This window comes from Oreochromis aureus, linkage group 15 (genome assembly GCF_013358895.1).
Source record: "Oreochromis aureus strain Israel breed Guangdong linkage group 15, ZZ_aureus, whole genome shotgun sequence".
In the NCBI taxonomy this organism is placed as follows: domain Eukaryota; kingdom Metazoa; phylum Chordata; class Actinopteri; order Cichliformes; family Cichlidae; genus Oreochromis; species Oreochromis aureus.
The window spans coordinates 10,528,835-10,543,620 of record NC_052956.1 but is presented as its reverse complement, the minus strand read 5'-3'; the positions used below and the strand labels follow the sequence as shown (position 1 = coordinate 10,543,620).

The window sequence follows — 14,786 nt, the reverse complement described above, 5'->3', positions numbered from 1 at the left end:
TATGTGTAGACACAAAATTGGTTCATCCCTTGACTTAGGGGCCTTTTTATTATGTCGGAATGATTCACAGGTCAGTGTAAAGTGAGTTCAAAAAACAAACAAAAATCACTAACCCTCTGAAAATGATCAGTAACAAGGACTGGACAGAAAATTAATGAAAAAGCGGGCAATGTCCAAAGAAAAGCTTCAAAAAACCTTCATAAAGCCTGGAGAACTATATATATACTATGCTATACTAATGTCACCAATGTTTATTTGTAATTAGCTAATGATGATTGCTGCATTTGCCCAGGTGAGTAATCAGTGGAGCTCTATGATGAAACACACCTAATTGCAGGTACATTGACAGTGAGACTTGGCCTATGCTTTGAATAATATTTATGCACATTTTGAATGAGCACATGTTCTCTAGCTCCTTAAATTATCCTTCAAATACACAAATATTGTACTGAAATACATAATAACAAGGGCCCATTAGACAGGTGACATTTTAACACATTGCTGAAAACCCGTGAGAATACTTTGCCTGTCTGTCTGCAGGGTAAATGTATAGTGGCCAAGTCAGACTGTGCCCAGTCTGTTAGGTGTGAACTTGCTTTTGTTTTGAGGCTACAGAAGCAGCAGTATTAATCCCCCACAAGAATTTAGTCCAGCGTTTGCTTGTAGTCCAGCCTGATAACTACATCTTATCAGTATCAATCAAATTAGATCTGCTTTTTAATCTAATTACAGTGTCCAGTGTCTGTCATAGGCTGCCAAGCTAAACAAACTATATAACATACCACAACAGCTAAGGTAAAGCTGCAAGGAATTTGCATGCAGTTGCTGTACTAGGTTAGCATTTCTAATCAACCATGGCTTGTCTTCACAGATCAATGTTCAAAAAAATAATAAATAAATAAATAAATTGTCCATGCTATGATCTCCAGGTCCATCAGAAGAGTGTCACAAAACATCAGGAACTTGAGGACCCAGATTTTTAGCATAGCAATGTGGTCTGTGCACAAGGGGCAATACCCAATTAGGGCCCCCAGACAAAGCACCCTATGAACTGTGAATGCTTTACCCAACAAGCAAATCTTATTTGAAAAAAAGTAAGTGTCGAAGTACAGAGATCAAAAAGGTTAAGATTACCGTTGCGCTGCGGCAACAAAAAAGACACACATTAAATATGCACACACAAGTAAACATGGAGCTAAAACGATCAAAGTACATTTAAAAAAGGGAGTAGAGCATGTGTTATATCAGAGTCCCCTGGTGCTCCATCATTATTGCAGATGTTCATTAATAAAGGACCCTGCACCTCCATCAAGAGTACAGATTAACACATGAAGAGTCACCTAAAATTTTGGCCTGCCAATTTTAGCTTGGGTTACTCCCCAAGAGTAACCAATGCGTGCTGTATTTTAAATACTGATAAACACATTGCCAAATTTGCACTACATTCCCCCAATGACTTAACCCAGTAAGCTTTCTATCCTGTAAAATCTGTGAGTGGAAATATTGCAAGGAATCTGGAAATTGTTGCATTTTCAGATCATAGCATTGTGCAGAATCCAATCTGCAGGCAAAGAAGTTGAACATGAGGCCCAAAATTGTTTAGTCTGACTTTGGGGAGGGAGGGCTTCCTGACCTCTTGACCCAATCTCCCCCCCACCCCCCACCCCCACACCACCACCCCACCCCCCCACACACACACACACACACACACACACACACACACACACACACCTCCCCTCTGAATCAAATGGGGGTGACATATTCAATAACACCTGCCCACTCCCAAGTACTTTTTAACCGTGGTTTGTGTATTGAAATCCACTTTGTTGACACTGATAAGGCTCAGGAAGCATCATTTCCCACAAAGCAAGGCTTGTGTGAGGGGGCAAGTGATGGAAAATTGATGCTTTCTTTTACCTCAAAACATAACTTATAACCTTCCTGACAGATGTGGACAATTCAATATTTTGTCAGTTATTAGGGTTTAAAAAAAAAAAAAACTTCAAAAGGCCACACAGTCTGTGGTTACACCATCTGATAACATCCAAAGGCTTAATGACTTGACAGTTCACAAAATTCCAGAAGGACTCCTTAAAGTTGAGATCAGGGCTCTATACTTGGACCAAAGGTCTGTTGCAGAACCGGTTGTTCTTACTGTCACTTAAGCAACACTAATGTCATATATAACAGCAAATTTACTTCAATGAAGTTTCCTGCCAGGAAAATTCTTCACTAGCAGTTATAGATAGCAATAAATGTTTTTGCCATCTAACAAAAAGGTTTTTATATAGTGTAAGAAGTCATCCTTTGAACAGTCGTTTCTGCAGTTTCAGATTTTATTGAGAGCTTTGTTTTGTTGTCGGGTTTTTAGGCCTTGGGATACTCTGGGATACTGGCATGATGCAGAATAACCTGTATAAAGAGCCAGTCTTGTTGGGTATATATAATTATTAAATGATGCCCTGTTTTGAGTTAGATTAAAAATAATAAAAACCTAACACTTGCGCTTACATCTGTTTTCTCACAGCGTCCTGGTATAGTCCTTTGAACTCCACCACCTTTTTTGGGAAATTGCCGTTTCCGTCTTTCTCCCTTTGAAGGCTGAGGGTCCATTATTGCTTCATCCATGCCAAAGCGGATAAATGTTTTCTCTGCCGATGTGTATTGAGCGTGCAGATTCCATTAAAACTCCTTTAAACAGACCTGCGGCCGGACCATCGTTCCAGGTGTGATTGCTTCACACCTCTGCTGGCCCGCAGACGTCTGAAGTTGCTGCACGGCCGCTACAGTGCCAGTCGGCCCCGATGGCAGACCCATTCACACATCTAGACAGCTTTACCTTTGATCACAGGAGGATTTAAATCCAGCGAGCGCACGGACCTCAGGCTCAGTCAGTCAGTCAGTCACCGGGGATAAAGCGGAGAGGATGTCTGCAGTTCATGGGAATATGCGCGTCGGGGAGGCGAACCAGTTCCACATGTATCACGAAGGGCCTCTGCAGATGAACAACGCCGTGAATCCAGGTTGGTGGCTCTGGGATCATTAACCCCAACAAAAAGTTACTTTCAAATAATGGCCTAACAGCTGCCTCAGAGCTCAACTTACGCAATGATAACTAAATTGCGCCTGCGTCTTCTTTTCAGAATGTGGACCCCCGGACGGTGGAAACTACTTCAACCCCGCAAATCCTGTTCCCAGGGCGGACAAATGCGTGGCGATGCTGACCCACAGGAGAAAGAGGACCAATTTCACCCAACAGCAAATCAAGGTGCTGGAGAAAGTTTACAACGACACTAAATATCCCGACATCTTCCTACGGGAGAGACTGGAGGCTCTGACTGGGCTGCCGGAGTCCAGAATTCAGGTGAGGTCCGGTTTAAACGCCACACTATGTTGAATTGGTTGATTTATTTTGCAGGGTCAAAGGGCAAACACAGTCACTTAAGATCACAGGAAACTCTTGGCTACTCCACCCTTGTGGTAAAGTTTGATTTATGGAGTGCTAAGATGTGAATTAACGGATTTCCCAAATTGTAGGTGTGGTTTCAGAACAGAAGGGCCAAGTCTCGTCGCCAGGTTAGCTCATCATCGTCTACAAAGGTCAGCAGCACGCCAGCAGCTGGTCCCTTTATCCAAGTCCAGAACAGGATGGCTCCGGAGAAAGGTAGCTATTAGCTTTACTCACTAGTTTTGTGATCACATCCTCACTCGCTCACTCTAGCATCAGGGCAAGCCTGCTCAGTGTCACTCATTGTAGTTTTAACTTCAAGTTTGTGGCTTCTTTTTTCTACATTCTAAAACATGTTGCTTAGTATTTTTTTTTCCCTCTCCATTGCAGTTTGTGACAATCTTCACAGTGCTGAGGTATGTCAGATGGGAGGTTTTGGACTGCAGGACAGTTTCAGGTCTACAATGCACCTACAAGGCATCGAGGACACCCACAGGAACACTCTTCCAAGCAAACCCAGCAGCTACGCCCAAACATCTGCCTCCCGCATCTATGACAAAGAGGGCACCAGAATGAATCCAGAGCACATGCAGCGGCACAAGCAGAGTGCTGGCACCTCAAGCTGCAGTGTCCCTCTCTATCCCAGGAGAGAGCACCAGACAAACATGGACACCAACATGGCCAACAGCCAAGCTCCAAAGGTTTTGGTGGAGTATGACAATTTCCCACCAAACAAAACCATTGGACCAGAGATGAAAGTTGTGATTCCTCCCATCCCAACGCAGAACACCTTCAGCACACCATCATCATCTAAGGATAACCGATGCCAAATGCAGTATCCGCAGGCGAGGGCCAGCGGGGACAGGTTCGATCACTTTTCCCAGATCCCCGCCAGAAAGATGCAGGACTTCTCTGACTCGGATTCTGATTGGGAAAATGAAGCAATGGGAAGCTTCAGTGGCTTTATGTGATGCATTACCAAAGCTACATGTATCATGAGAGGTGTGAGAATGTATTTATTGTAAAAGTATAAAAAATAAAAAAAAGAAGTTTATTTGTTTCACATGAATTTGTTTGTTTGTAAATAAATAAAACGATAAAGCCAAAACCTGCTTTTCAATATTATGTTTAATATAAAAAGACAAAAACATTATATACAACTGCCCGGGGGCACTCTCATATACAACTTTACAAAAAATGAAAAAAAAGGAGAATCTCTAGGAAAGAACTTTTGACAGGGTTTAAAGGTCAGTGATGCAGACTTAGTGTGGGGGGGTGTTGCAGCAACAGCCGATGTCAAATATGGAAACACTTAAGATCAAAACCCCAGAGTTCTCCTTTATAAAAAAATACCAAAAAAAAAAAAAACTCTTTTCAGTGCGCATAAAATTACAAAAGCCATTTCAGAATACACAGCGGAAAGGCTGACAATATTCCTAATAATCAGATATTTTACAATTATCTACAATAACATGTTTTTTATTATAAAACATCCCTTCGCCTTCCCCTGTACTTATCATTAAAGGAACAACAGAACACACAACTCACAGAGGGAAACGTCGGGAATAGCAAAATATTGTTGCATAACCATACACACCTACTCAAAAATAAATAAATACGGACAATAAAAACTGTTAAAACCTTATGTTTGGCACGTGAAACCAAATAAATAACAGTTTTAATATTTTGGAAATGTGGAGCGTGGCAAAAAGCTTTAAGACTCTTTCGGGTTCGTGTTCAGTTGGGTGCACATTTTGATACAACAAAAGCCTGTGGGTAAAATATTCATTCTTCTCTCCATTCCAATCAAAACTTGAGGAAATCTGGGAAGAACTCAAATTGAAGATCCACAGCATTGACATGAGCCTTCTTTGTAGTCTTTTAACAGTCCAGGTGAAAGCACCATTTCACAAGACAAATATGGATATACTTCCGTGTGTGTACATGCACCTGTGTGTGGGCGGGATGATGCAGGTACTCAGACTGCATTGGTGTTGTTGGCAGCGAATGCATGCAAATTGCCCAGCTGACTAAGGCCACTCTGGATGTGTGCCACATGGATCTCAACATTATTCTGGAAGCAACTGGAAACACAGAAAAATAACCAAAGTTATGATGAACAGTTAACAACAGAACAACCAGGTGGTCCTGCAACATCAGCAACAATAGCAAAGAAGTGGAGAAGGTAATTTGCTTATCTTATTTTTCTGAGTAAAAGCAGCAAAGATTAAATTTTAGGTGTTTTAGTACTTTTGCAAATGAAGAAGCTACTTGCAGCTGCTCCCTTATTCACAAGAGGGCATCACAACAGGTAAGCCAGAAGGCCTCCCTGATGCAACCTGCAAAGAACTTTCTCCTACTAGGAGCAAAAACAAGATCTTTTGCTTGTTCTGCAAATGTATAAACCACTAAACAGATTGCAGATAATTGTAATTTGTTATTTCATCATATATCTTAGAAAGGAAAAATATATTTTAGCATCCACTAATAAGAAAATGATACAACAAACAACACCATAACACATTAAATTATTGTGGAAAACATAAAAAGGAATTTCCGAATACATGTTGTATTAGTTAAAATAAAGTGTGTATGAAAAGAATAGCCTCGCTGTGGAATTGACAGGTCACTGCCTACATTTTAAACATACCTCGCAGCTAGCTAAAACAAAATAAAACATTTTTAGTAAATTAATTATTGTAAAGTAACTGCAGCCCTCTTATGTTCTGCTCTCTTACTCTGACTTTTACTCTGCATTTTCTCCGAATAGTTCTCCACACTCTAGACTCTGCGATCAGTTCAGCTACGGTTCCCATGCTGCTCGACACAGCCAGCAACCTGCCCGGTTCGCTACATGTCCTGCCATACACTCAACATCCCACCCTGTTCAGCTCTGCTGTAAATATTTTTATCTAACCAAATGCCCTAGATAGTTATCTGTCAATCACATGCAGCTAGCTCTGGCTCATGTTACATTATCATTCATATCAAAGTGTGTAAATGATGTGTGTTGCTCAGCAACATGCAGCAGTTTACATAGACTTCAGTGGGAATCAAAATGACTCCAGTAAAACTAATCAGAAAGTCATTTATTTTTATACCACATACCTGCATTATGAATAATCCTATTTTAGGAAAAGTTATGAAATATGAGATCATACTGTTTTAACAGTTACACTACTTTGGGAGTTTTAAGAGTCACAGATAATAAAGGAGAAAAATATTCAGTTTTGTCTTAAAAAAAAGTCACTGTTGCTCTTTTGTTAGAAATGGATGGAAACAGTATTTGGTCCTTTACCTGAGGTTGGAGGGATCAATCGATGCCTTGATGTCATTGAGAGAGTCTGTTAGAGATTTAAACTCAAATGAATTCAGATCCCCGCCATCTGCCAAACACTGAGACATGCCAGGAGAATGAATGATTAACAGGTAATCAAATCATAAGTCATGGATGCATTATATTATATTTACTGATTAATTGATAAAACATATATGGTATTATATACTTGAAGTTCAACATTTATTAACAAATTACTGCTGCTGTGCTCTAAATTTCTGCATTAAATTTCAAACAAATTGCTTTTTTGCACACACAGGGTGACATCCTCTCCTATCATCCTGACACACTTGTCATAAAAATACATCTTCTACCTTGATCTGTAGGAGCAGAGCAGTGAGACGGGAGATGAGGTGTGTGAGGCTGGGATTTGCCACACTCTGCTGCCCGTCCTTCATGGAGTTGATGCGCATTTGCACCATCTGCTGGGCCTCTTCTTCGCTACGCCTCCGCAGCTCTGTGGGATGGTCTGCTGGAACCATGCCCTGATCAGGAGCGAGCTGGAAAGATGTACACTGATGTTTAACACAAGCCTCTCTTACTCATTTGTTTCCTTACTCGTTCCTGACTAACAAGAAAAAAAAACATGCTAGAATTATCAGATACTGCAATAAAATATTTCAAGTTTAAGTGTAAGTGTGCCTTTTCACTTACTTCACAGCAGTACTGCTGAACTTCATGAAGAACCTTGTTCAGATCTTTATTTAGCTGCTCCAGCTCAAGCACGGTGGTAGCATATCGCTTCTGGAAGTCCAGATCAATAGGCATCGAGTACGACTTCTGAACACAAAACACAAACATAGCTGAGGTAAGCTTGATGTGGGTATTTCAGAAGTATTTAACATGTTTTAAAGTAACTTAACTATAATGACTTTACCAGCTTCTCAGCTTCTGTATTCATTTCTTTCAAGTGCTTGATGTGCTCTTTCTTGATCATGAGGATTTTGGACAGCCTTGTCTAATAATGGACAGAAAAACAAGACAAAGCATTAGAACTACATTTTAGGATGTCACCTTTTTAGTTCTCAATTTGACAGGAATTCCTTACCACTTGGACCAGGAATTTAACAGGAAATCCTCCCAGTGTATCTCCTTCAGCACCGGGCAGTTTGTTCCTCCATGGTGACTGGGTGATAAGAGGGTCATTGTCCTGTTGTTTAAAAAAAAGCCAGTTAAGTCAACAATCTTCAAGAGAAATCTGTTTTTAGATGAGCAAACAGATACACAGCTGTGAAAAAGGTGTCTGGCAAAGGTTTCACTGGCTTTTTTACAGAGGAATCAGCTTCTAAGGAGGAATTTAGCGACTGTGCCACTAGCCCACCTTGGAATTGTTCAGTCTACCCACAGATTAGTGTTAATGTATGAAACCTATAGTGTATAGTAGGCCAAACAAAGCAGCTATTTGAAACAAAACAAAACAAAACAAAAACAAAGAAAAAATAAAACTTGAATATGGCCATATGTGTTAGCAAATGCACAAATGGCATTAAATGTAGTTTCAGAATACCATATGGACAGGAGTGGTAGCGGAAGGATAGGGCCCTCTAGGCGGAGTCATGAGGCTTTGCATATAGCGTGCTGACCGATGCTTCTGGGCAAAGGCTGAAATGGGCATGGTCTCGTTAGGTTCATTGCTCTGGAAAAGAAAATTACAATAAAATGGTTAATAATGTGACATGTGAAATTCCTAAGATACAGCTATTGGCATTTCTTCTTCTCATGAGTGGCAAAATCACACTGAGAGTGAAGCTTTTATGAGAGTAAGTTAGTGTTTACCAGGACTTCATAATCAGGCACAGTGTGAGTTCCCAGGCCAGTGCGGTCAAAGGTGACACGATAGGTGGCAGCACTGGTGTCTACTGCATCAATCTGCCCTGTGAACAACCCATCATGGAGTCCTCGGAGACGAGCTGTAGAACAAAGATAAATGCACTTGATTTAAACCTAAATAAACAAATAATAAATAATTCACATATGGAGTCTGATACAGCCTACACCACACCATTAAAAGGATCTGACTTGTTACGAGTACAGATTCATGTGGTGTCTGAAATAGCCAAGTAGACGCTTTGCTATTTGTCCTTCCAAAGATGTTGTTGGCTTGATTCCTTGGTCCTTTAATTGTCCATAGTTTTGATCAAATTCATCTCCAGCACCACATTTCAAAAGTATTGATTCGTTCACTGTCTTGTGCTCTTATTGTCCAACTTTCTCAACTCTAGGTAACCGTGGGAAAAAAAAATCAAACTGTGTGTGAGCCCTCTTTTCGACGGCTGAAAAATGTCTTTATATTTGACATGAGACCTAAATGTCTTGTGTGTTGTTTATATCCCTATTAAAACAGTATTTGTCAGGAAAGACTGCAGTCCTTCAACTTTGAAGGAATTTAGCAATTCCTTGTTTATGCTTGCCAATAAAGTCAACTGATAAAGCAATAGAGTGTAGACAATCCTTCAAATATGTGTTGCTATACTACGAAAGATCTGTACAATCACCACAAGGTGGGCACCTCAAATTAGCATCTGACCAGGTGTGAAATATGGACACACATTTTGTTTCTATGAAACGTCATCTGATCACAGTCGAGCTAATCACTGACTTTTTGGATACAAAATATCATTCAACATGACCTTTGACGCATCTGTGTTCATTTGTGCCATAATTAGCATATTAATTCTTGAATCATGACCAAGACTGTGTTTTGTGAGGTATCGCAGTAAAATTCATCTAATTAGGCCATCCTTAAGTTCTCCCCCAAAATTACTGATAGATCAGGGGACAGATAAAATAACTTTTTTTCTCTCCCTCTTAAGTTCAATTCCGTAAATATATCTTTTGAAAGTGCAAAGCAGAAAAAATGTAAAATGCGACACTGCAGCTCATTTGAAAATCATGTGCTCACTTCAGTCATCTTACCAGTGACTTTGGTTCCTATGATGAGAGGCAGAGGGATTTCATCAGGAAGATCTTTGCAGTTTGACAAGTCAGTCAGTTTTCTTTGCTGCAGAAGCCGCATTTTCTGCCGTTTCTGCCTCAGTGCTGTTCGCTCTTCAGCAAAGAATGCAGACGAACACCTTGAAGGGACAAAAGAACACAGCAATGTAATGCCAGTTCTTTTTGTCCTGACACATCAAGTCCATAAGGAAACTGTTCCAAACACTTAAGTAAAAATTACAGCGTACCGTCGAGGTTTCCCCATCAACCTTCTTATTGTACCCCACTCAACTCTGGTTAGCTTTCTTGTTTTCAGGTTGGGGAAAGTCTCCTTAAGACACAGGCAGAACTCATTGTCACCCTCGAAAAGAGGCCTGGAAGAAAGAAGCAACAGTAACAGTGTTATGATTAACAATTTTAACACATGCATGTTACTAGGCTTTTTAGAATAATAACTTCTTTTTTTTTTTAAATGTGTGTCAGCTTAAGTTTGCTTTTGACTAACATGATGAGCTCAATTCAGACCAGTTATGTGTGGGTAACTTATTTTTTCTCTCATTTATTTATGTGTACTCATCGATCATTATTTTCTTCAAAAAAAGGTAGAAAAATAAGTAAATAAAAATCATACTTTACCTGTCAATATTGGAATAAAACCATTCATAGATGCACCATTTGTGAGCTTTGGGTAGTTTCAGCAGGTTTCTTAATCTCAGCCCTATTTTCTGGGAAGCCTTCTTATCTGGTGTCACGATGTTAGAAAATTTCTGTGTGAAGAAAACCATTAAAATAACAGTCATTTCATAAACAACAATATGGTAGGCAGTTTAAAGAACTCCCTTGGAAAAGGTTACACTAGACAAATCCTTTTCTGTTATGCTGTAGAGATATGATTTTGTACTACTTATTCAATCTCAGGCACGCCAACTTGGTCAGAAAGAATAACCTTTAAAACTCACATTAGCGCGCAAGGAGCCTTTAAAAAAAAAATAAAAAATAAAATTGTAGTTTCGATTTTATATATATTTGTGTGCATACATATGCGTATGTTTATGTAAATACATATATGGATATCTTAAGTTTAACTTCATCTTATTCTTTCACCTATTGATTGATTTTTATGTTAAATTTAAGTTATTAGCTATAATTTTGACTCACATTGTATCTTATTTTAATTTTGACATTGCATTACTCAATGTTTTGGGAAGCACTTTGTAATGCTTTTAAAAAAATAGCGCTATACAAATAAATTGTATTATTATTAATTATTATTACCTATATAAGCTAAATAATTTCCATTTCCCAGTGAGAATGCAATTACAGGGGCAACCTGCACCTAAACCAATGCTCTTGATTCTCTCTTGAGTTCCTATAATAGGCTACACTAATAAATCTTTCAGTAAATACTACATGTAATTCTGCAGCAAAGGTCGATGTTCAACTTTTTGAAGGTTGACCCCCATACCAAAAACAGCTCAGGTATAAACACATAATTTTTTGGACCAAAACAATTCTCTAATAAAGTTGAACTTTTATGCTACAGAAGCTTTTAAACACCCACGTATTATATGTCTCGTCACATAGCATTACCAGGACAATGTATTAACTGCAATATACACGATCATAAGGAAGAGTGCAATCATTACCTGTGGTGTGGTGGTGACTCTCTGGCTCCTCCGTGGAGATCTGGACGGAAGACGCTGCTGCGGTGGCTCATCTTCATCTCGAAACAAACGGCTCCGCTTCGAGCTCCGTGTAGGCTGCAAGAAAAAAAATGTAAATTCAAAATATTACCAACAATCTATAAGTAACATTATTGCATTCTCCATATTAGGTGTCTGTTAGCAGTAGAAATTCTGGGATGTTGTGTTATAAATAGCCTGGCTAAAACAAATGTTATTCTGGGAACTCTCATGTATAATACGCAGGTTCTAAAACAATATCTAAGTAAACGTAAAGACCCCCATTTATGCAAAATGAGATGAAATGTATTTTCCTTCCAGTCCTTCCTTCCATTACACTGACAATAACAAACTTAAAGAGGCAAAAAATTCAACTCCTGAGCTGGAAAACAAAACGCCAAAAGACTTAACTATGCTGGTAAAATAAGCAAAGGGCGGTAACCATGCATAAACACTGATGATATATCCATAGTGAGCAAGAACCACTTAATTTGTTTATGATTCACAATGCTTACTGCCATCTATGAAACAGACCCTATTTAAATATCCACTCCTTTAAGCTTTCTTTTGGTTCTATTGAGCTGTAATTCGACGTGGCACTTTTTAGAAAATTAATATCTGCTCCAAATACACTAGCATTTTTGGCCATTGCTCTCTCACATAGGATGAAGTGACATTCTTTCTTTTCATTTTACAAAAAGAAATTGTGATTTTCTTTTCATTTCAAACACCGTATTACAATACTGCATTGTAACAATTAACTTCTTGGTTGCTAAAAGGAAAGAAAATATACACTGAACTACTCCCTTATTTCCCAAGGGGTCACCACAGTGGATAGTATTTTATCTGGTGCAGCTTTGACATGATTGGTATTCTTTCACTGATAAATTCCAAAACGTTCCAAAAACGTAACCGGAAATGCATCAGGAGGAATCAGCGATACTGAACAGGCCAATCACAATAGCTGCGGCTTACACTAACGCCACATTTAGTTCCATTTCAGTGGAGGTGTGCGTCATGTCATGCCTTAGGGTTTCTTCATAGGGTTTCAGAGGGATTTGCTGTTATGACATAGCTATGGCACAAATTTCCCACTGAAGCATAATTACGCAGTAAGGTGACTATGTTAACCACTATACCTTATTTTTCATATTAGTAATTAAAGCATCATGTGTAATAGATTATCTGTGTTTTCGAAGTTTTCATTGCTTTCATTGCATTCTCTTACCGTGTCCATTGTGACAGAGGAATGCCGTCCCCTGGTGTTGTGAGCTCGTGGGAAGCTGTTTTTCTCATTCAGAGTGTTGGACAAACTGCCCTCTGTGAGAATACCAACATATTTGTATACAAGAACACCAAAAACAGTTTCTAAATCAGTAATTATATCTTAACAAACCTTTGCCAACAGACAAAATCACATGCAAACAATAACAGGACCATTATGCCCTGTAAGCTTGCAATTAGAAACTATTACAGAACTCTGACCAACGTGATCTGACACAGGTCTAATCTATATAGTGAGGAATTCGAGTCAACGTTACAGAAACACCCAGTATATTTGTAAACAGTAAAAAGCATAAATACAAGGGAATCCATACCTTTAAGACTGACGAGTGCCTCTGCTGAGGAACCTGAGGAAGAGGACAATTTAGGCTACATTACTGTAGAGCATTAAAAAGCATAAAAAAGCAATACCACATAGACTAAATCTAAAACGCATGCAACTTTGATAAATATTATTTGCTAGTGTTCTCCTTTTTAAGTTACGATACGCTCATTTTAGCTGTCACAGAACCAGTAAGATGGTGCTTTAAACACTGACAGCAGCCAGGCAGGTGAACAGGAATTAAAAATAAAGCTAGCGCACTCGGTTAGGCCTTTACCCCTAACTGGAGCTGTCAGACACGGGTGTAACATCAGCTGTGGGCAATTTGTATCGACACACGAGCCAGACAAGCTATGAGCTGTAAAATAACGTTATTTACATTAGGTACGTTCCCAGCGACCGTTTCAGGTGTAAACAGACAAATGAACTGGCAAGTTTCCCTACACAAGATCAATAATGATACATGAAGCTTAACTATAACCAGGGTAAAGGAACGCTGAAAATGAGGAAAGTGTCATGGAAAACTAAAATAAATCAGTAAAATAAAAAATAAGTCCAGCAAAACAGATAGCTTGTTAGCAGCTAGTGGCGTAGCGGCAGCCTTTTTGTTCCTGCTGTTCGCGATCTAAGGTTAGCAGACGTTAGCTCGGGGCTAAGCTAACGTTATTTGTTCACCCAGTTGTGCTAAAGTAACTTGTTCAACTCCAACATTAGCCATGGTTAGCCTCTAGCGCTAACAAGCGTTAGCTGACTTGGACAGACCCGGTGTCTGTTTGCGTCTAAAATGAGCTTATGAAGTCCGCGCAGACCTATGATAGCCATTACATGGTCAGCGATATCGGGTTTTGGCCAGTTATGTATTTTATCACTGCGGGACTGCTGATTGTTTACAATGCAAAACTCCTTGAATTTGTGTTGTTACTCACTCTCGTCTAACAGCTGGTCCATCTCCGCCATCTTGAATTAGCCGCGCCGCTTTTTCAAAGACCTTGTCAAAATGCATTCTGGGTCGGGACTCTATCTGGAGGGCGATTTGAGAAATAAAAATCCCGTAATTTGCTTAAACGGTAGCTTAAGAACTGCTTCCAGTCGTTTGTTTATCTAAACATATACATTCACTTTCTACACATCTAACTTTTACATGTTAAATGTGAAGTTAAATGCTTGGGAAACCGTTTCGTATGAAAAACTTGACTCGGAATGGGAGCATAGCAGCCAGTCATTGTTTCAGACGCCACATCAGTCATTTTTATCGTTCATTTCTCCTTTACGTTTTAGTCATTGTTGGGAAAGTGTTGTGTTTGAAATGAAATGTTCTCTCTTGAGTAAATGTATTTATTTTTACCAGCAGTTATACCTAGAAGGATTTTGTGTATACTATACACAACATAAAAGACAGCATAGGATACTGCATTTATCTATTAATGAATAAATAACCAAATACATTTGAAATTTTTTTCTTAGATGTGAGGGGGAAAAAAAAGATGAAAAACTACAAAAAAACCTCATTTGTGCAAATGAGTTTCTAATCTCACAGAATGTGTAAGTTTCTTCTTCCAATTTTTCCACTTTAGTATGCTCATAAATTGGTACCATTAAATACAGAAAATCCTGTTGGGTTTTTTGCATATTAACTCTTCATTTTGTTACCCTTCAGTGCCAATGGGAAATGAGGCAAAACAGTTTCTAATGCTTAAATGTCCTGCCAAAATCAAGCCAAAGCCTGCTTTTTCATCAAGGTTAGACCATTCCCAGAAGTGCTCCTTAGCAACTGACCTT

At 39.2% G+C, this 14,786-nt stretch overlaps 2 protein-coding genes across 2 annotated transcripts; one reads left to right on the top strand and one right to left on the bottom strand.

The window, feature by feature from the left end:
* The first annotated feature begins 2,361 nt into the window (after window positions 1–2,361).
* Window positions 2,362–4,547, top strand: mixl1 (Mix paired-like homeobox). Its single transcript, XM_031727513.2, has 4 exons — window positions 2,362–3,023; window positions 3,144–3,364; window positions 3,538–3,664; window positions 3,839–4,547. The coding sequence occupies exons 1-4, from the start codon at window positions 2,927–2,929 to the stop codon at window positions 4,417–4,419; spliced, it is 1,026 nt and encodes a 341-aa protein (XP_031583373.1). The 5' UTR covers window positions 2,362–2,926; the 3' UTR covers window positions 4,420–4,547.
* Window positions 4,548–4,558: 11 nt separating this feature from the next.
* lin9 (lin-9 DREAM MuvB core complex component) lies at window positions 4,559–14,116 on the bottom strand. The gene is made up of 15 exons (XM_031727600.2): window positions 13,934–14,116; window positions 13,000–13,032; window positions 12,630–12,721; window positions 11,366–11,479; window positions 10,356–10,486; window positions 9,968–10,093; window positions 9,702–9,859; window positions 8,562–8,695; window positions 8,293–8,421; window positions 7,834–7,935; window positions 7,663–7,743; window positions 7,440–7,565; window positions 7,100–7,285; window positions 6,747–6,844; window positions 4,559–5,532 (listed from the first exon to the last, which is right to left on the bottom strand). Exons 1-15 carry the CDS (start codon window positions 13,962–13,964, stop codon window positions 5,427–5,429), a joined length of 1,647 nt encoding a protein of 548 aa, XP_031583460.1. The 5' UTR covers window positions 13,965–14,116; the 3' UTR covers window positions 4,559–5,426.
* Window positions 14,117–14,786: the final 670 nt, after the last annotated feature.